The sequence below is a fragment of the Centruroides sculpturatus genome, unplaced genomic scaffold (genome assembly GCF_000671375.1).
Source record: "Centruroides sculpturatus isolate CEXI.00-Female unplaced genomic scaffold, Cexi_2.0 scaffold856, whole genome shotgun sequence".
In the NCBI taxonomy this organism is placed as follows: Eukaryota; Metazoa; Arthropoda; class Arachnida; order Scorpiones; family Buthidae; genus Centruroides; species Centruroides sculpturatus.
This window is the reverse complement of record NW_019385401.1, coordinates 359,337-383,294: the sequence shown is the minus strand read 5'-3', so window position 1 is coordinate 383,294 and position 23,958 is coordinate 359,337. Positions and strand designations below refer to the sequence as shown.

Sequence of the window (23,958 nt, the reverse complement as noted above, 5' to 3'; positions counted from 1 at the left end):
ACTATTATTAATTAAATGCTAAGTAATTTGGAACTAGAGGTAGGCATTGGGTACAATCTCTTGTTAAATTTAATAATAATTATAATTATATCAATATTTTAATAATTAATTCAGAAGGTTCTGGAAGAAAAGAATTGGCCTGAAACAGGACTCAAACCATCAACTTCTTTATACCATGCAGTTGCATTGCAAATTATGCTATCCAGACTTTCATCTGATTCTCCCTTTGATTATATCTAAATTAATAAGTTGTTATACTTGATTACTTACAGTGCCAGCTGGAAATGACTCAGTGTGTATAGTCTATAACTCCCACTATGGCACTCGGCTAGCTACCACATCTATCTTGGCATAGTATCTCCAGAACCTTCTAAATTAATTATTAAATNTGGGGCGTAAATATCTTAAAAAAGTAAGATATTATATTTTCTAGGATAATTCAATAAAATTACTTTAGAAATAGAATATACTATGATCAAATGAAAATATAACAACTCACACTAAGGTGAGGAGTTTGGTGACACTGTGAATCAGACTTCATAATGCCATGAGTTGGCAGTACAGCAAGCTTGGCTAATTCATGACATCACCAAACTTCTTGCACTACTTCTTGCACTATTGTCATTTGATCACATAGTAGTAATAAACACTGCATATATTTAATAATTTGAATTTGAAATGTTTTCAAGGATAATAATAAATAATTTTAATTTATAAACCAAACAATACATAGTCTTAAGTATTCACGCTATAAATCCACTAATTTTAATAGTTAATACTAAGTAATTTGCTACTAGCCATGTAAGGTTATATCTAAATTTAAATACATCTGGAAGTGAAAGGTTTGCTTGTTGGGGTCCACATGGTGCAACTGGCAAGTGCACTGCACGGCAAGCAGAGGTTGCTGGTTCAAGCCCTGCCCCAGACCAGTTTTTTTCTTCCAGATGATTCTAAATTATTATTTAAAAATTATAATTATTAATTTAGATAAGAGATGGCACCTAACATCTACCTCTAGTAGCAAATTACTTAGTATTAGGCTATAAATCTGCTAATTTTAATAATTGAGTATTTAAGATGATTGTTTGGCTATACCTATGTATATCTATTTTTAATTTAATTTATAAACATCATTTTGATAAAATTAATTATGTATTACTTTTACTTAGGATGAAGCAAAAAGGAGTTTAATGAGAGCATTAATAACAGGGTAAATAATTTTGTTTCAAAATCAAAATTTTGAAATAAAATTATTAACTTAGTAAATTGATTATTTTAGCATATGTTGCTATAGTGTTAATTTTTAATTTTACAGACCAGAAGGATCACCTTTTTCCAATGGCTGTTTTCAGTTTGATATTTATTTCCCTTCAAAATATCCTGTAAAACCACCTAAAGTTAATTTCAGAGTAAGATATAATGCATATTTTTATTTCAAAACATTGAATTTCAAATTTTTTGTTCCAGTTATGAAATAACTAATTTTTTTCTGTAATAGACAACTGGGAAGAAAAATGTCAGATTTCATCCAAATTTACCTGTGTAAGTAAAAATTTAAAATAATTGCACATAAGTGTAGGAATACGTCCAGCAGGTCTGACAGCAGCTGGATCAATATTTTAAATACAAATACAATTTATGTATATGATAACTTTCAGATATGTAGTATGTTTTATTTGAAACTTTTTCTTTCTCAAGATTCAACTCCTCTGGATATTTGATAGAGATGTCAAACAAACATAAATAATGGCATTCCTCTTTGATTCTCTGTTAATATAATAAGTATTAAAAATAAACGCCTCACTTAAAGAAATCTTACATAAAACTTCTTTAAGTGAGGACTTTACTTTTTAATATTTTTTGTAATTGAGTATTAAATTATGAAACTCTGTATGTTACTTAAAGTATATAAGAATGTCTTTCTATAATATTGTCTCATTGCAATATAATGCAATTTCAAATGTTCTTATGTAAAACTATTTTAAGAAAATTATTAGCATTGGATTTCTAGAAATGTTTTAATAGTTTTGCAGTTGAAATTATATTGAAACTGTTAATTTGTGTGCTTTATTTCTGTTTCTTTTCTACTCCATAAATAATTTTTTTATAAAATTAAGATTATAATACTTTAATATGTAATAGTGATAATATTAATAATAAATAATAGATTAGATGGGAAAAATTCATTTAAATGTTAGGCACATTTCCTAGAAAAGCTGCTTTGTTAAGACAGTTAAGCTATTTCCATTTTAGCTGTTGTAGTGCTAGTGCAGCAAGGTTCACAAGCACAAAAGACAGAAGTTAAGATGACTGCCACCATAAATTATACACATACTATGTACTGTACATTCAAATGAATATTGTGCCATTCAAAAATATATTTTAAACTAGTTATCAGAAAAATTCAAAAAACAGTTTTCCACATAATCTTCTACTCTGACACAAATATAAGGACATAAATCTTAATGTCCTTTCAAATGTTTATGTCAGAGTTAAGACCTCTGTTTGGCAGGAATAAAACATGATAAGGGCATATTTGTGAAGCTTTGCTAATAATATTTACTGTAATACTTAATTATTATTATTATTGTTATTATTACATAATAATAAAGTATTAATTCTACTTATTTCAAAGCAATTTTGAAACTTGATGGCTATTTATATTTTATAATATATATGTTTTATATAATATGGTTTATATTGTAATTAAAAACAGACATAATACATTATATATATAATGTTTGTTTTTAATTAAAATTGTGTTGAAAATTAATTAAAATTAGTTATGTAAATATTTAACACAAATTATCTCAATTACTATCATTATTATTTTATTAATATCAATTGCCTTAAATTTTAAGCAAGTGATAGGATTTCAATACAAAAATATTTTCTTTTACACAAGTACTTATATTTATTGCATGTTATATATTTTCAGAAATGGCAAAGTAATTCACCCATTACTGAACAAAGAAACACAAGATGAATTTTGGCAAGAGAACTGTTCTATATTACAGGTAAAAAAGTAATTCAAATTATCTAAAGCAAAAAAAAATTATTTATAAAAAAAAAATAAAGAAATTTTTATTTATTTTATAACAGTTTGAATTTTTTCAGTTATAAAATATTAGATAAAATTTTACTTGGGCATTCCCTATGGTAACAGGCACAGCTACTAACTACACTGGCATTCAAATAAAACAAATTTCACTCACCATTGACATATTTCTAAAATTTTAAATGATTTTGAAACTAGAATACATGATGTAATAGTTTAAGCTGACTGCGACATCTATTATAACTATTATAAGACTCATGTCGAGATTCAGGAAGTGATGCCATAAGGAATACCTAAGTAAACTTCTACCAAATATTCTAATTTATGATCAAATTATCTTTTAAAAAATTCTATAATCTTAGTACATAAAAAATACTATATGTATTTATGATGAACAGTTGAAATTCATACAATAAGATTATTTGTTTATCAGTATATAAGTTAAAAAAACAATATTCAATTAAACTACAATGGTAATAATATAAAAGTTTATCATTTTAATGCTAAGGCTTATATATCATCAGTAAATAATTATTCTAAATAATTTTCATTTTGTGAGTGGATGTCACTTCTTGGTAATTTTTCTCTATAGCCAAAACTATCAAGAATTAATCATCATGCTTTTACTCTCTGTAGCTTTTATAAGCACTGACCTCTTCAAAAAAAAAACAAATTAAAAGATGATTATTTATTTTTAAAATATTATTTATTGAAAATGTTTGAATTCATAAACAAAATATATGGGAAAAAATCAGTTAATAAAATATAACAACACTTATGACTCCTGTAGTTTATTTTTTTGAACTTACCAAACTACTAATTCAATTGCCTTTTTGTCCTTATTTTATACTATTTTATTATATTATTGTCTACTAAGGACTTATTATACTGGTGTTCCAATTTTTGCAAAAGGAGAAGTTGGAACACCAGTATCACCTGGTATTTCAGGTGAAAAATAAAGATTTGTTTTTTCTGAATAAGAATTTCTCCTTTTGCAAAAATTGGAACACCAGTATAATAAGTCCTTAGTAGACAATATTATAATAAAAAAAATATTACCAAACTACTGTTTATAACTGTCAATAATACAGCTGATGCATTGTAGCATGTGCTGTTATTCATTTCAAACTTAATGATATCTCAATTATTTTTATTTTTATCTTCTATAATAAGTATAGTATTGCTTCACAAAACAGCTTAAACCTTTCTAAATAATATAAACAGTTTCAATTTTTCCTTATGTTAGAATAATTTAAAAGACAGTTGTTATAAACAAACAACTCTACACAAACCTGATACATTATAATCATAAAACCAACCACTGCCATATGCCATCAGGCTATATAACGGCTATATTAGTAATAAATTACCAAACAATTTGACCCTAGAGGGAGGCATTAGGTGCCATCTCGTTATAAATTTAATAACTATAATTTTGATTAAACTGGAAGAAAAGAATCGGTTTGGAGCAGGACTCAAACCTCAAACTTTTCTTCCAGTTTAATCACAATTATAATTATTAAATTTATTACAAGATGGCACCTAACCCCTCCCTCTAGGGTCAAATTGTTTGGTAATTTATTATTAATATAGCCATTATATAGCTTGATGACATATGGTAGTGGATGACTTTGTGACAGTGCCGAAGGGCCCCACTCTATGCTTCGGCACCACAGGACCGAAGGGTCAACATTGCGTCAGCGAAGACGGCAATGACAAATTTATCAGGACTGACACCACTGTGTCTTCTGGGTAGACACAGAGACCATTACGCTCGAATTTACGCGCGAGCAGTCGCGTATGTGGACTCTTAGTTCCGAGATGGAGACGTAAAGAGAGAATCAGAGGAATTACACTCTATAAATTGTATATACATAATGCCCGTTTATTGTTCTATTTAAGCTATATACAATTGATTCAGTTAACATATCTACTTCTTTCCCGATTACCTGTATTTATGAGAGAGAGTTCACATTTAATTCACGCGAGGATAAATACCTTGATATAAGTTGGCAAATAGTCGTTTAGTCCTCGAGTCTCTGTGTGGCACAAAGTTCTTTCGAACGTCGATATTTCTTTAGGCGGTGATTCTCCCGAACGGTGGCGATTAGAATAGTTTCGGGTAGCGGCTAATCCGTTCACGTAAATCCACAGTTCACACCAAACTCCAGAGACTGACTCTTTGCCGCATCGACCCCTCTTTTTATAAAGGGGGTTGTCTTTGGGTTTTTCCCACTGCCTCCATCCAATTGTTGTTTTCTTTCGTCTTTTCGTAGATTCCGGGTGACACATTGGATGTATCATCCTCATCTCGGAATTAAGTTCATGGGAAAAAAGTTTTATGTTCTTTTTAAATATCGGTTTGTTGTTTATTTCTCTAAACTGTTCTTCGTAAAAAATATTTAACAATTTATTCCAATAAGTTTGACTCTCACAACTTTATGACAGTTATTATAACTGATATATCTTTTCATTGTTAGACAGACAGGAATTGCTGCAAGGTACTAATTGCTCTAATATTATGCTTATTGAAGAAATGAGATGATAATTACTTCAGATTTATAAATAAAAATCATTTATAATTTTAATTTTTTCCTTATGTATAAAAAGTTAATCACTAAATTTTAATTAAGTTATTTTATCCTTTATTTTGTGCATATAACCTGCAATTTGCTGTGGGAGTATAATCCACAGAAAATTGCTACAATAAAAAATAAAACTTTCTGATAACCTGCCCTACTGTTTACTCCATGCCTGCGGGAGCAATCATTGCTTCTTAAGTGTAAGTTCATTATTACAATTTAAAATTGGTGTATAATCTCGTCTTAAACACCAGATAACCTGTTATATACACAAGAATATGGTAAGACAAGATGTTATTGTTAAATTTAAGTTATTGACTTAATATGTAGATTCACTCTACAGAACTATTGACTTATTCATGTAGCACTGAGAATGTATTTGAACTTGTTCAGTGATATGAACTTATTTGGTGAGATTATTTATTGAATCACATGATAACTTTGAATATGTTCATTTTGCTACATAGATAATCCAAGACTAAATACCAGTTCTTAGTTTGCATTTCACTACAATGTAAACAATTTTAGATTAAGTTCAATATCTTGTATAACAATTTATAAAGTATCCATGGTAAACTTCAAATTTATTATTATTATTATTATTTTGCATTCTACTTTTTATGTTTTAAAATATTACATTTTAAAGAAGTATCTTATTGCATAATATTACACAGCAATCATGAGCTTGATAATATCATAGTTGACATAAAATTATTACACTGTATTTATATATTTGAAGCAGATCTCAAGAAAATTGACCATCTCTAGCTGCAAAAGTTTAAGAAAGACTACTACATAATAATAAAGAGAACATTATATATTTTATATGTAATTTTAATATATTGATTTAATAGTTTTATAATCAGCTTTTTGAAAATTATAGGTTTTAATAGAAATGCAGAATTTATTGAAGACAACAGATCCAGTTTTTTTTGAAAATTTACATCATGTGTTAATTGGAACTCATTTGGGAAATTGGTTAACTACTACCTACAATAAAAGTAATTAATATTTAAAATTAGTTTTATTATTATTATTATAAATTTTGATGGACAATACATTTAAGTGTACTAATTTAGATACTGAATTAATAAAAATTTATAAAATAAGAATAAAATGGAATAAAAGAAAATAAATTCACAACTTAGAAAGCAACTCCAGCAAAAATTTTAATGAAACAAAAACAGTTTCAACCTAATTTGATAGGTCTTCTTAAGATAAGTATTCCAAAATAGAACATTCAATAAAAATAGAAGATAGTTGAATAAAAGTTTTTGTTTTATTAAACTTTTTGCTGAAATTGATTTCTAAGGTTAAATTTATTTTTTAACATACCCTCCAGTTTCTGTATTTTGTTAAAATGGAGTAAGTTTCTATGGTAGTTAGTTAATTAACTTTAATTTAAACAACTACAGCCATCTCTGACTTAACATCAGTAATCTGTTCCTGAAAATTAAATATTCTGTATGAAAACATTAACTGGGACTCTATTCCCCATTATTTTAAATGTATAAGTTATAATGCATTAAATTTGAATCCAAAATTCAACTAATTCACAATGTGAGATAAACCGCGGGTCAGGGATCAATCTCCCACTGACCACTTACTCGGCAACAGGTTGATAAAACCCGATCTCGGCGTCGTCGGATGGCTAGGAGGGCAGTTCGAGTGGGGAGGGAGGTGAGCAAGTTGATAGGCGTCCTTAAATGACAGGAAACAGGTTTAAAACTAAACAAGCATTTATTATATACTCAACTAAGCACTACAAGAGGTTAAAAGCGGTTATCTCTACTATTTACATAAATTCGAGCACGAATTTTCGAGTTCGAGAGAGAGCGCTTACAAATCCTATATACCCCAAAATACCTGTCGGTGGCAGGGCGAATTGGCGAACGTTCAGGGTGTGGTGTCTTCCGTGTCTTCTATTCGAGGTCCTCTCTCTATAGCAGGATCGGGTCCGCTGAATGGAGGCTCGGGAGTTTCGGTGACACTATTACTAAGTACAACTTCCTATGACGAATCGCCCTGAGGTTACGGAGATTCGAGCTTTTATACTTTTTCGTGCGAGAGCTGACACGTCATCGATTCTTGTTGACGATGACGGTGCATTTTTCACACCTAACTGTAAACTTCCTCAGCGAGTTGTGATACAATCGGTGAAATCCAATCTAGTACAAAATCTTCGGGTTTTTCCCGAAGTTAATTAACAAGAAAATTTAAATTTTTAAAAGACCCGCAAAAATCCGCGGGCTCACAACAATATAGCATCTATAAGTTATAAATTATCATATTAGGATGTAAAATGCTTGATACTTCATTTTCTGATCACTAGAGATAGGACATCCAGAAACTAAAAATCATATCTGTTATTAACTTATGTGGTTTTTTAGTGCCTAGATGTTCTTGCTTTATTGATCACTAAACAGTTAACATAGTTAAAGCCAAACGATTTTCAAATTACATCAGGCTATATTACTACTACTATTATTAATTAAATGCTAAGTAATTTGGAACTAGAGGTAGGCATTGGGTACAATCTCTTGTTAAATTTAATAATAATTATAATTATATCAATATTTTAATAATTAATTCAGAAGGTTCTGGAAGAAAAGAATTGGCCTGAAACAGGACTCAAACCATCAACTTCTTTATACCATGCAGTTGCATTGCAAATTATGCTATCCAGACTTTCATCTGATTCTCCCTTTGATTATATCTAAATTAATAAGTTGTTATACTTGATTACTTACAGTGCCAGCTGGAAATGACTCAGTGTGTATAGTCTATAACTCCCACTATGGCACTCGGCTAGCTACCACATCTATCTTGGCATAGTATCTCCAGAACCTTCTAAATTAATTATTAAAATATTAATTTAATAATAATTATTAAATTTAGCAAGAGATGGCACCTAACACTTGCCTCTAGTGGCAAATTATTTAGCATTTAATTAATAATAGTAGTAGTAATATAGCCCAACATAATTTGGCAATTGTTTGGCTTTAATATATAACTATCAAGTTGGATGTTTATATTTGCAGGCCTTGGAATGGTTCACTATTCTCACTATTTTTAAGTTAGTCACTCTTTCTCACTTTTTCTGCCATTGTGGGCAATGAAATTTTTGTGACACCAAGCAGTCACATGTTACTTCATTAATTGATGTTTAAATACTTAAATTGCAATGCCCATAACACCTTTTTCTTGTTGCATGTTGAAAACTTCATGTTATTACATGACTTTTGAGGTCTTAAAAATATTAATTACACAATATCATAAATTTGAGTGTGCACAGTCTAACATCAACAAATTTTTTCTCAATATACAGTATTTTAATTCTTCCAAACCCCTCACAATTAACATTCACACCTTCAATTTGAGGGCAGGTGTTAATAAACAAGTGTAAAAATGAAAACAAAGTGCAAAAATTGATAAATAGAGTTCTTTTAAATTATGTTTATTTTTGTTTTAATAATTTTGATAGTGTAACAATATTACTGATTAAATTTTTTTCAACTTTAGAAATTTTATAAAATATTAACAAAGTTTATTAAGGGACAATTTAATAAATTTATAACTTTGTAACAAATTACAGGATTTATTGATGAATAATAAATAAAAACAGTGTTTTTATTATTTATATAATCAGAGCTAGTTATGTATATAACATGGAAAAATATTGGAATTGTATCAGATTTGATCCTCCAAGTTTTTTGCAAATTTCTGCATTTTGAGACCTCCTGAAAAAAAAAAATTCATGTGTGTTGGTGTCTATTTATATTTGAGTCTTTGCTATAAGGCTGCATTTATGCAAATGCGAGAAGAGTGAAAAACAGACAGAAATGAACTTTTCACATTTTCACACCAGAATTTGCAATCATGACATTGTTTATGCAGAAGCAAGAAATGCACATGAGCATCAGGACCCTGAGCAAGCATTAATTCTAAATTAGTCACTGTGGCAAACAATGCCAATAGCTGAAAGCTCGTTTTGTGGTATTTTCTGGTTATAATTACAAATTATGATTGTTTTATTCATAATTATTATTAGTTATTGTCCTTTAAACAAAAGAAAACATTATCAAACTAAATTATATCATCAAATGAAACAAAACCCATAAAAATAAAATAACATTTGAAGTTGACTCCTTACAAATAATATATATTATCATGGCCAACTAATTTTATTTCAGTCACTGATTAGTCACTTTTTCCGTTTGGAGTTATTATTCTCACTTATTTTTTGAAGTCATTTTCTGTTCCAAGGCCTGTATTCATATAGTTAATATAGTTGCTAACACGTTGTGCATATTACTGCATACAAAGTAATTATCTGCTTGCCACACTATAAGCATTATATTTATAATATAGCATGATAAATAACACAAAACAATAAAGAGTTTTGTTTTAAATTGCAGACAAAAATTTATGATAATAAACAGCACATTCTTAGCAATTTCTCTGACACTTCTATAATTAGAGAGTTGGTGATGTTATGAAAGCATGTTTAGGCTTTCAACTATTGGAGGTATTGGTATATGTCATTATGATGCCTCTTTCAGTGCTAGCTATATTTGAGATGTAAATTTCTTTTCTTGTCACTTGAGGCACTTTCAAAACATCTACATATGGTTCTAATTAATTGTATTTGGAATGTAGCTTCAAACTTCTTGCACATAAATTTTGTTAAAGATATATTAACATCCTAAAAATTTAATACAAAATATTCTTATATAAACATCACCCAAAAAATAGTTTCTTTGAAAAAGATGTTATCTCTCAAACTCTGTCTGAGAGTTTACATATTAAAAAGTAAAAAATGTTCTACCTGGGAAACATTAAGCAGGGAATGCCTGTATTTAAAATTCTCTCTGTTACAATTTTATAGTTTCAGAATTTTTTTTTTTTTTGTTTTTTATGTATTTTAACTAAACTTTCATTTTCTAAGATTCATTTAAACAATGTTGAAAAATTATCAAAAATAAATAACTTCTGACTTGTTCAAATGATAAATAATTGCATGTAATGCTAATTGCATAGCATGTTTTAGTTTTTCACTTTATTTTATACATGAGTAGATTTAAATCTATAGTACTTTTAATTTACTTTTATAGTACAGTGGAACCTCGGTATACGTCTGCTTTAGAATACGTCCAATTCGGAATACGTCCTATTTTGACGAAACAAATTTTGCTCGATATACGACTTTTATTCGGTATACGACTTAATTCAATTATATGCGCCATCTATGAACAAGTAGCATTATCGGTGTACTACACTAGACTAGACATTCACGGTGCTACGGTTTATAACTTTGTTAAATTTCTTCTGATTTTAATTTATAAGTAACATTTTATTATTTTTATTAATCATGAATTGCAAAAGGGCAACAAACAAATAAAGAAATGACTAGAATCACAACGGAACTGAAAAAAGAGATTGTTGAGAAATATGAAGGTGACACGCGTGTTCTAGATTTAACGAGATTTAACTGTAGCATTCCGTATTTCGAAAACGACGATATCGACAATCGCAAAAAATACATTATTAAATTTGCTAATGTTGCGAAAGGAGTTAAATCAATTTCTAAACAGAGATCGAAGACTTTAGATCATGTCGAGAAATTGCTTTTGCTTTGGATAACTGAAAAACAGTGCTGGAAACAGCGTATTGGAAGAAATTATTTGCGAGAAAGTTAAAAGGATACATGCTGATCTCATGAAAAATCAAGCAGAAACTAGCAAGGAAAGCGAAGTGTTTAAAACCAGCCATTTTTTTTTACATGAGAACGGATTAATCATTTTTACATTACTTCTTATGGAAAAGGTTGGTTTGGTATACGTCCTATTCGGTATAAGTCCAAACACCAGGAACGGATTAAGGTCGTATACCGAGGTTCCACTGTACTTTNAAGGATAATAATAAATAATTTTAATTTATAAACCAAACAATACATAGTCTTAAGTATTCATGCTATAAATCCACTAATTTTAATAGTTAATACTAAGTAATTTGCTACTAGCCATGTAAGGTTATATCTAAATTTAAATACATCTGGAAGTGAAAGGTTTGCTTGTTGGGGTCCACATGGTGCAACTGGCAAGTGCACTGCACGGCAAGCAGAGGTTGCTGGTTCAAGCCCTGCCCCAGACCAGTTTTTTTCTTCCAGATGATTCTAAATTATTATTTAAAAATTATAATTATTAATTTAGATAAGAGATGGCACCTAACATCTACCTCTAGTAGCAAATTACTTAGTATTAGGCTATAAATCTGCTAATTTTAATAATTGAGTATTTAAGATGATTGTTTGGCTATACCTATGTATATCTATTTTTAATTTAATTTATAAACATCATTTTGATAAAATTAATTATGTATTACTTTTACTTAGGATGAAGCAAAAAGGAGTTTAATGAGAGCATTAATAACAGGGTAAATAATTTTGTTTCAAAATCAAAATTTTGAAATAAAATTATTAACTTAGTAAATTGATTATTTTAGCATATGTTGCTATAGTGTTAATTTTTAATTTTACAGACCAGAAGGATCACCTTTTTCCAATGGCTGTTTTCAGTTTGATATTTATTTCCCTTCAAAATATCCTGTAAAACCACCTAAAGTTAATTTCAGAGTAAGATATAATGCATATTTTTATTTCAAAACATTGAATTTCAAATTTTTTGTTCCAGTTATGAAATAACTAATTTTTTTCTGTAATAGACAACTGGGAAGAAAAATGTCAGATTTCATCCAAATTTACCTGTGTAAGTAAAAATTTAAAATAATTGCACATAAGTGTAGGAATACGTCCAGCAGGTCTGACAGCAGCTGGATCAATATTTTAAATACAAATACAATTTATGTATATGATAACTTTCAGATATGTAGTATGTTTTATTTGAAACTTTTTCTTTCTCAAGATTCAACTCCTCTGGATATTTGATAGAGATGTCAAACAAACATAAATAATGGCATTCCTCTTTGATTCTCTGTTAATATAATAAGTATTAAAAATAAACGCCTCACTTAAAGAAATCTTACATAAAACTTCTTTAAGTGAGGACTTTACTTTTTAATATTTTTTGTAATTGAGTATTAAATTATGAAACTCTGTATGTTACTTAAAGTATATAAGAATGTCTTTCTATAATATTGTCTCATTGCAATATAATGCAATTTCAAATGTTCTTATGTAAAACTATTTTAAGAAAATTATTAGCATTGGATTTCTAGAAATGTTTTAATAGTTTTGCAGTTGAAATTATATTGAAACTGTTAATTTGTGTGCTTTATTTCTGTTTCTTTTCTACTCCATAAATAATTTTTTTATAAAATTAAGATTATAATACTTTAATATGTAATAGTGATAATATTAATAATAAATAATAGATTAGATGGGAAAAATTCATTTAAATGTTAGGCACATTTCCTAGAAAAGCTGCTTTGTTAAGACAGTTAAGCTATTTCCATTTTAGCTGTTGTAGTGCTAGTGCAGCAAGGTTCACAAGCACAAAAGACAGAAGTTAAGATGACTGCCACCATAAATTATACACATACTATGTACTGTACATTCAAATGAATATTGTGCCATTCAAAAATATATTTTAAACTAGTTATCAGAAAAATTCAAAAAACAGTTTTCCACATAATCTTCTACTCTGACACAAATATAAGGACATAAATCTTAATGTCCTTTCAAATGTTTATGTCAGAGTTAAGACCTCTGTTTGGCAGGAATAAAACATGATAAGGGCATATTTGTGAAGCTTTGCTAATAATATTTACTGTAATACTTAATTATTATTATTATTGTTATTATTACATAATAATAAAGTATTAATTCTACTTATTTCAAAGCAATTTTGAAACTTGATGGCTATTTATATTTTATAATGATTGTTATGGTATCTCCTGTGATATTTGTCAATATTTTAGCATTGTTTATTTGTATTTAATAATTGAAAATAATTGAAATATTTGAGGCAAAGTAACAGTAAACCATATTTGAAATAAGTCATTGTTGCTCTAATTTTTTGTACAGTATATTCCAGCATATAAGACGACTTTTTAACCCAGGAAAATCTTCTCAAAAGTCAGGGGTCGTCTTATAGGACGGGTGCTGCAGTTGGCTGGGATGCCTGGCATGTGGATAGAGATAGAGCGGCGCAGTGCCCAGAAAAACATGCATCTTTCACCCGTCCAGCCCATCTTTGTATATATCCTATTACCGTACATCTTCTCTGCCTCTCAGATCTTATTCAGCAAGTATATCCCAAATTCTATATTTTAACTGTAAAAGTTGGGGGTCGTCTTATACACCCAGTCGTCTTATATGCCGGAATATACTGTATATTACAATGAAAAATACTATGCAGGAATAAAAATGGAATATTATGGAATTTTCATAACATATTATGCACTAAATCTTATTAAAATTACATGATAATTCTGCAGGAAATTATTAATATTGGAAATTATGTAGCAATAATCATTTAAATTCATATTTTAGTGAATAAGGGCTTTAAATTAATTTTAGTTTTTATTAAAAAAAAAATTCTTTTAAAATGTATTTTTCAATTCTAACATTGATATTTGTAATTAAATTTATTAATTGAAAATCCCATTTTTCTACCATTATAGTCAATGCAAGTTCCAGCCTTGCCAGTGTTATATGCAAGAATTTTTGGGTGCCCAAACATTCTAATTACTTATTAAAATTAAAATTTATACACAAAATATTACATGAATACTTGCTTAGTTTCTATTAAAACTTACTGCAAAAAATAAAAAAAATGTTATAATTTAAATATATTATCATTTTGTGTTCCTGTTTTTGGCACTCTGTGCAGCTATTCAGTTTGATCATACCTAGAGCCAACTCTGATTACAGAAATACTTAAATTACTTCCTTTCTGGTTTAATGCAATCATCCTGAATATACTTGTATATTTCTACTTTTTTTTCCAATATGGTTCACTGTTATGTTGCCACAAGAATTTCAGTTATATTGTGCATTTTTTGTTTTTAAAGTAATATCATGATAATCAATAAATATNTAGGATGAAGCAAAAAGGAGTTTAATGAGAGCATTAATAACAGGGTAAATAATTTTGTTTCAAAATCAAAATTTTGAAATAAAATTATTAACTTAGTAAATTGATTATTTTAGCATATGTTGCTATAGTGTTAATTTTTAATTTTACAGACCAGAAGGATCACCTTTTTCCAATGGCTGTTTTCAGTTTGATATTTATTTCCCTTCAAAATATCCTGTAAAACCACCTAAAGTTAATTTCAGAGTAAGATATAATGCATATTTTTATTTCAAAACATTGAATTTCAAATTTTTTGTTCCAGTTATGAAATAACTAATTTTTTTCTGTAATAGACAACTGGGAAGAAAAATGTCAGATTTCATCCAAATTTACCTGTGTAAGTAAAAATTTAAAATAATTGCACATAAGTGTAGGAATACGTCCAGCAGGTCTGACAGCAGCTGGATCAATATTTTAAATACAAATACAATTTATGTATATGATAACTTTCAGATATGTAGTATGTTTTATTTGAAACTTTTTCTTTCTCAAGATTCAACTCCTCTGGATATTTGATAGAGATGTCAAACAAACATAAATAATGGCATTCCTCTTTGATTCTCTGTTAATATAATAAGTATTAAAAATAAACGCCTCACTTAAAGAAATCTTACATAAAACTTCTTTAAGTGAGGACTTTACTTTTTAATATTTTTTGTAATTGAGTATTAAATTATGAAACTCTGTATGTTACTTAAAGTATATAAGAATGTCTTTCTATAATATTGTCTCATTGCAATATAATGCAATTTCAAATGTTCTTATGTAAAACTATTTTAAGAAAATTATTAGCATTGGATTTCTAGAAATGTTTTAATAGTTTTGCAGTTGAAATTATATTGAAACTGTTAATTTGTGTGCTTTATTTCTGTTTCTTTTCTACTCCATAAATAATTTTTTTATAAAATTAAGATTATAATACTTTAATATGTAATAGTGATAATATTAATAATAAATAATAGATTAGATGGGAAAAATTCATTTAAATGTTAGGCACATTTCCTAGAAAAGCTGCTTTGTTAAGACAGTTAAGCTATTTCCATTTTAGCTGTTGTAGTGCTAGTGCAGCAAGGTTCACAAGCACAAAAGACAGAAGTTAAGATGACTGCCACCATAAATTATACACATACTATGTACTGTACATTCAAATGAATATTGTGCCATTCAAAAATATATTTTAAACTAGTTATCAGAAAAATTCAAAAAACAGTTTTCCACATAATCTTCTACTCTGACACAAATATAAGGACATAAATCTTAATGTCCTTTCAAATGTTTATGTCAGAGTTAAGACCTCTGTTTGGCAGGAATAAAACATGATAAGGGCATATTTGTGAAGCTTTGCTAATAATATTTACTGTAATACTTAATTATTATTATTATTGTTATTATTACATAATAATAAAGTATTAATTCTACTTATTTCAAAGCAATTTTGAAACTTGATGGCTATTTATATTTTATAATATATATGTTTTATATAATATGGTTTATATTGTAATTAAAAACAGACATAATACATTATATATATAATGTTTGTTTTTAATTAAAATTGTGTTGAAAATTAATTAAAATTAGTTATGTAAATATTTAACACAAATTATCTCAATTACTATCATTATTATTTTATTAATATCAATTGCCTTAAATTTTAAGCAAGTGATAGGATTTCAATACAAAAATATTTTCTTTTACACAAGTACTTATATTTATTGCATGTTATATATTTTCAGAAATGGCAAAGTAATTCACCCATTACTGAACAAAGAAACACAAGATGAATTTTGGCAAGAGAACTGTTCTATATTACAGGTAAAAAAGTAATTCAAATTATCTAAAGCAAAAAAAAATTATTTATAAAAAAAAAATAAAGAAATTTTTATTTATTTTATAACAGTTTGAATTTTTTCAGTTATAAAATATTAGATAAAATTTTACTTGGGCATTCCCTATGGTAACAGGCACAGCTACTAACTACACTGGCATTCAAATAAAACAAATTTCACTCACCATTGACATATTTCTAAAATTTTAAATGATTTTGAAACTAGAATACATGATGTAATAGTTTAAGCTGACTGCGACATCTATTATAACTATTATAAGACTCATGTCGAGATTCAGGAAGTGATGCCATAAGGAATACCTAAGTAAACTTCTACCAAATATTCTAATTTATGATCAAATTATCTTTTAAAAAATTCTATAATCTTAGTACATAAAAAATACTATATGTATTTATGATGAACAGTTGAAATTCATACAATAAGATTATTTGTTTATCAGTATATAAGTTAAAAAAACAATATTCAATTAAACTACAATGGTAATAATATAAAAGTTTATCATTTTAATGCTAAGGCTTATATATCATCAGTAAATAATTATTCTAAATAATTTTCATTTTGTGAGTGGATGTCACTTCTTGGTAATTTTTCTCTATAGCCAAAACTATCAAGAATTAATCATCATGCTTTTACTCTCTGTAGCTTTTATAAGCACTGACCTCTTCAAAAAAAAAACAAATTAAAAGATGATTATTTATTTTTAAAATATTATTTATTGAAAATGTTTGAATTCATAAACAAAATATATGGGAAAAAATCAGTTAATAAAATATAACAACACTTATGACTCCTGTAGTTTATTTTTTTGAACTTACCAAACTACTAATTCAATTGCCTTTTTGTCCTTATTTTATACTATTTTATTATATTATTGTCTACTAAGGACTTATTATACTGGTGTTCCAATTTTTGCAAAAGGAGAAGTTGGAACACCAGTATCACCTGGTATTTCAGGTGAAAAATAAAGATTTGTTTTTTCTGAATAAGAATTTCTCCTTTTGCAAAAATTGGAACACCAGTATAATAAGTCCTTAGTAGACAATATTATAATAAAAAAAATATTACCAAACTACTGTTTATAACTGTCAATAATACAGCTGATGCATTGTAGCATGTGCTGTTATTCATTTCAAACTTAATGATATCTCAATTATTTTTATTTTTATCTTCTATAATAAGTATAGTATTGCTTCACAAAACAGCTTAAACCTTTCTAAATAATATAAACAGTTTCAATTTTTCCTTATGTTAGAATAATTTAAAAGACAGTTGTTATAAACAAACAACTCTACACAAACCTGATACATTATAATCATAAAACCAACCACTGCCATATGCCATCAGGCTATATAACGGCTATATTAGTAATAAATTACCAAACAATTTGACCCTAGAGGGAGGCATTAGGTGCCATCTCGTTATAAATTTAATAACTATAATTTTGATTAAACTGGAAGAAAAGAATCGGTTTGGAGCAGGACTCAAACCTCAAACTTTTCTTCCAGTTTAATCACAATTATAATTATTAAATTTATTACAAGATGGCACCTAACCCCTCCCTCTAGGGTCAAATTGTTTGGTAATTTATTATTAATATAGCCATTATATAGCTTGATGACATATGGTAGTGGATGACTTTGTGACAGTGCCGAAGGGCCCCACTCTATGCTTCGGCACCACAGGACCGAAGGGTCAACATTGCGTCAGCGAAGACGGCAATGACAAATTTATCAGGACTGACACCACTGTGTCTTCTGGGTAGACACAGAGACCATTACGCTCGAATTTACGCGCGAGCAGTCGCGTATGTGGACTCTTAGTTCCGAGATGGAGACGTAAAGAGAGAATCAGAGGAATTACACTCTATAAATTGTATATACATAATGCCCGTTTATTGTTCTATTTAAGCTATATACAATTGATTCAGTTAACATATCTACTTCTTTCCCGATTACCTGTATTTATGAGAGAGAGTTCACATTTAATTCACGCGAGGATAAATACCTTGATATAAGTTGGCAAATAGTCGTTTAGTCCTCGAGTCTCTGTGTGGCACAAAGTTCTTTCGAACGTCGATATTTCTTTAGGCGGTGATTCTCCCGAACGGTGGCGATTAGAATAGTTTCGGGTAGCGGCTAATCCGTTCACGTAAATCCACAGTTCACACCAAACTCCAGAGACTGACTCTTTGCCGCATCGACCCCTCTTTTTATAAAGGGTNTATAATAATATATATATAACAATAATGAAAATTAAATTTTTTATCATGTTTTATTTATAAATGCAGGATTAAACTATAATCTATAAACTATAAATTTTTAAACTTTATCATTAAGGTATTTACTACTATACAATGAAATATGCAATCCTGAAGCAGCTTCATTTCCCACCACCTGGATTTGAAGAGGTTGTAAAAGCACACTTCTACTTGAAGCGTAACAGAATTATAAAGGTATTTTTATTACCTTTGTACAGACAGTATATATATGAAATTATATATATTTTGAATCAAACTTTAAAATTATTTCAGGATGTTGAAAATTGGGCAAAATTAGATTTATCTCTAACTTCAATAGCAGACACAATAAAAAAAGAATTAAAAATTTTACAACCACCTAATGAAGATGTTGCTCAAATGGCTATAGAAGTTTAAATCTGCAATTTTTCTAATCTGTTTGATGTGCCTTGATTCCAGTAGGCATAGATAAATTCTTCAATTATCATTACAGTTCTTCAATGTAAAATAATTCCATTATAAATGTCTTGTTTCAGCAGTTCTGAGCTTATCCAGAAGTTTATTCACTTTCTCTTTAGCTGACATGCAAATGATCAATTTTCATCTTTCTGTGATACTCATTATTAGTCATTTTCCTGTGATCATAAATTATAATAAGAAATTAATTCCTCTGTATTAATAAATCATACAAATAGTTTACATCACACATTTTAGTACAAATAGTTGAATGTTTAAGAGTTAAACAAGACGTGATATTCTAAAAGAATACATTAATTTGTTGTTGTGATTGGAATATGATCACAGTAATGCAAAGCCTGGAATTTCTGTTTGATTTACTATAATAATATTATATATAAATATGGCGATTAGAATAGTTTCGGGTAGCGGCTAATCCGTTCACGTAAATCCACAGTTCACACCAAACTCCAGAGACTGACTCTTTGCCGCATCGACCCCTCTTTTTATAAAGGGGGTTGTCTTTGGGTTTTTCCCACTGCCTCCATCCAATTGTTGTTTTCTTTCGTCTTTTCGTAGATTCCGGGTGACACATTGGATGTATCATCCTCATCTCGGAATTAAGTTCATGGGAAAAAAGTTTTATGTTCTTTTTAAATATCGGTTTGTTGTTTATTTCTCTAAACTGTTCTTCGTAAAAAATATTTAACAATTTATTCCAATAAGTTTGACTCTCACAACTTTATGACAGTTATTATAACTGATATATCTTTTCATTGTTAGACAGACAGGAATTGCTGCAAGGTACTAATTGCTCTAATATTATGCTTATTGAAGAAATGAGATGATAATTACTTCAGATTTATAAATAAAAATCATTTATAATTTTAATTTTTTCCTTATGTATAAAAAGTTAATCACTAAATTTTAATTAAGTTATTTTATCCTTTATTTTGTGCATATAACCTGCAATTTGCTGTGGGAGTATAATCCACAGAAAATTGCTACAATAAAAAATAAAACTTTCTGATAACCTGCCCTACTGTTTACTCCATGCCTGCGGGAGCAATCATTGCTTCTTAAGTGTAAGTTCATTATTACAATTTAAAATTGGTGTATAATCTCGTCTTAAACACCAGATAACCTGTTATATACACAAGAATATGGTAAGACAAGATGTTATTGTTAAATTTAAGTTATTGACTTAATATGTAGATTCACTCTACAGAACTATTGACTTATTCATGTAGCACTGAGAATGTATTTGAACTTGTTCAGTGATATGAACTTATTTGGTGAGATTATTTATTGAATCACATGATAACTTTGAATATGTTCATTTTGCTACATAGATAATCCAAGACTAAATACCAGTTCTTAGTTTGCATTTCACTACAATGTAAACAATTTTAGATTAAGTTCAATATCTTGTATAACAATTTATAAAGTATCCATGGTAAACTTCAAATTTATTATTATTATTATTATTTTGCATTCTACTTTTTATGTTTTAAAATATTACATTTTAAAGAAGTATCTTATTGCATAATATTACACAGCAATCATGAGCTTGATAATATCATAGTTGACATAAAATTNTATCATGTTGGAAACACAATTAATTAAGGAAATTACAACTGGTCATTTAAAAAAGGTACCATCTGAGAGAAAATTGGAATGTTAACTTATATAAAGTTCACATAACTTATGGCTTTTCAAGGAAAATTTTGAACTGTTCACTTAAATGAAATATATCAAGATTATTATTATCCCTAGAGTTCTAACAGATCACAGCACAACTTATGTTATTCGGGCCTAGTCCCTTCATTAGCACATCTGCAGGCATGTCAGCTCCAGCTAAGTGTTCTAATTTAACACTGTTGGATTTTATCAAGTCTTCCACAAAATGCAGTCCAATATCAATATGTTTAGCCTTCCTAAAATTTCCTTTGCTGTTCACAATGCAAATACTGCAGCTCCACAATTATCTGAATGGATTAAAACATTCATCTTCTCCTCGTGCACATAGGAACATTATTGACCTCAATTAAATCTGGCAATAGATTTCTAACCCTTTCTTAGATCTGGATTTGTCAATAATATTTACATATTAAATATGATCTATTGAGAGCAACTTGGTATTGTTAGAAATGTGTGTTAATGTGCATGAAATTCATAAACTTTTTAATATTTTGATTTTATTTTAACTATTATTTTCTCATCAATGAATGAAACAGCTTTATATTTTATATAGGTGTGCGCTTCTTCAAGTGAATCTTAATTAAATTGAGATGTCTGTATTTACAACCAATAATCAAGTGTTAGAATATTACTTTTAGTACTGTAGATGCTTATTGGTTAACTTCAAATTCTAGATTCTTCTTTTTCAAATATAACCATAAATCCAGTTCTTTGCAACTCAGAGAAGCTTTATGGTATATATTACATTAAACAAAAATATATAACTTTTTTCTATGTATTTGTCCATAGACTTTTCAAGTTGTCATTTCTGAAATCTTATATCAGTAAAATTTGGAATTATATATTCTAAGAATTTTATATATAAAATTCAGAATTTTTAACATGGTAAAAATTTTCCTGAGAATATGGAAAGACAGATGTTTTTAAATTGTAACATCAGAACCAATTGTTTCATAATTTATTAAAAATTTTAGACATGTGTGATACAATATGGAGTTGTTTGGAAGAGTAGCTAAAGTAGTTGAAAATATTAAACTGTGAAATGTTCACCTAAAAATCTGAAAGAGCCATAATATTTGAATGTTTTTAATCTAGAAAACACAAAATAGTTTTAAAAAAGCTATAAAATATAATTATTAAAGTAAATAACTAAAAAATAAAAAGTTTTTAAATTTTATCATCTTCATTTGAAATTATTGAACATAAAAAAGAATATATTTTGTTGTGACTTACATATTAATATTCTAATATTAATTATATATACATTTTCAACTTAAAAAAGATTTCATATAAAGTATTTTGTATCCATAAAAATTCTTAAAATACTCATTTTTTTTAAAATTCTTTATCCATAGTATACTCAAAACAGACTTTAAAAACCTGAAAGCATTTATAAGTAAGAACTGCTGGTTTTTTTAAAATATTCTCTTTTTCATTAATATACTGTATATATTTATGTTGCTATCTAAATTCTGATTTATTGATTTCCAAACTTCAATTATTTTAATTTTTCCTTCTTTTTTAAACCTTAGCAAATGTATCACAAAATTTTTTTGATTCAACATTAGCATCATTTCCAATTATGCATATACCCTTATTTAAATTATTTTTTGTCTTTAATCTTTAAATTTAATCCTGAAACTCTCTTATCAGCCATATGTTTCATTGTTGTTTGGTATTCTAATCTTATAAACATTGTATTAATATATTGAAATATTGAAACCAAATTCTGAAATTCTTAAGCCAATCTAAAAGAATAAGATGACCAGAGCTCCCACTTATCCTACTTTCTATTAGCATGCCACGTTTTTCTTACTCTTTGAATGTGGAATGAATATATATATATATTTCTTTGTTTTTTGGCCATTCATTTTCAAAAATTCTTTATAGACTTGTGTTTTCAAAATGGTATAGCTGTTTTTCATTTTTATTGTTGTCCATATCTCACAGAAATACATCAACTTTACTGTGTATTGTAACACTATATAATAGGAATTTTAAAGCCAAATGAGATTGCTGGGGGTTATGTTGAAAAAATGCACCCAGATTGCTTTCAAAATGTGGCTACACCCAAACAATGGAAGGAGTTAGATCTTGAGGACAGTCACAAAAGAACAGAACGCATAAAATTATTAAGAATATTCAACTGGAGGATCATTGTTGCAGATAGAAAGCTGGAGAAAAATGTGCAGCATAGAATCTCAGACTCACAGTGCTAAGAAGATAATGATGATGGTTGATAATTTCTTGATGATTTACAAGAAAAAAATTCCTTCTTTTGACGAGTCATGGTTCCTTGCTTTATATATGGTGAATAATAATTAATTTATTCATAACTACAAATAACAAACTGGCTGCTGCTATAATGTGACAAACACAATTGCTTTTTATCTCCCAGTTCCTGGACTTCTAGAAAACTTTTGCATTATTACTATTTAAATTTATTTACTTAACTTCCAAAAATAAAATATGACAAGAGGAAATTAACCAAACACTTATTATCATGTTGGAAACACAATTAATTAAGGAAATTACAACTGGTCATTTAAAAAAGGTACCATCTGAGAGAAAATTGGAATGTTAACTTATATAAAGTTCACATAACTTATGGCTTTTCAAGGAAAATTTTGAACTGTTCACTTAAATGAAATATATCAAGATTATTATTATCCCTAGAGTTCTAACAGATCACAGCACAACTTATGTTATTCGGGCCTAGTCCCTTCATTAGCACATCTGCAGGCATGTCAGCTCCAGCTAAGTGTTCTAATTTAACACTGTTGGATTTTATCAAGTCTTCCACAAAATGCAGTCCAATATCAATATGTTTAGCCTTCCTAAAATTTCCTTTGCTGTTCACAATGCAAATACTGCAGCTCCACAATTATCTGAATGGATTAAAACATTCATCTTCTCCTCGTGCACATAGGAACATTATTGACCTCAATTAAATCTGGCAATAGATTTCTAACCCTTTCTT

General features: G+C 28.1%; 2 protein-coding genes and 1 long non-coding RNA gene across 3 annotated transcripts; all 3 read left to right on the top strand.

Annotated features, from left to right (window-relative positions):
• Positions 1-518: 518 nt before the first annotated feature.
• On the top strand, positions 519-19,670 carry LOC111638561 (probable ubiquitin-conjugating enzyme protein 17). Its single transcript, XM_023384287.1, has 7 exons — positions 519-1,210; positions 1,316-1,409; positions 1,499-1,542; positions 2,939-3,017; positions 6,524-6,641; positions 18,922-19,037; positions 19,116-19,670. The coding sequence occupies exons 1-7, from the start codon at positions 1,191-1,193 to the stop codon at positions 19,236-19,238; spliced, it is 594 nt and encodes a 197-aa protein (XP_023240055.1). The 5' UTR covers positions 519-1,190; the 3' UTR covers positions 19,239-19,670.
• Positions 11,644-12,609, top strand: LOC111638563. Its single transcript, XR_002758892.1, has 3 exons — positions 11,644-12,075; positions 12,181-12,274; positions 12,364-12,609. It is a non-coding gene; the product is annotated as an uncharacterized LOC111638563 (long non-coding RNA).
• Positions 14,688-16,577, top strand: LOC111638562 (probable ubiquitin-conjugating enzyme protein 17). Its single transcript, XM_023384288.1, has 4 exons — positions 14,688-14,743; positions 14,849-14,942; positions 15,032-15,075; positions 16,472-16,577. The coding sequence occupies exons 1-4, from the start codon at positions 14,724-14,726 to the stop codon at positions 16,560-16,562; spliced, it is 249 nt and encodes an 82-aa protein (XP_023240056.1). The 5' UTR covers positions 14,688-14,723; the 3' UTR covers positions 16,563-16,577.
• Positions 19,671-23,958: the final 4,288 nt, after the last annotated feature.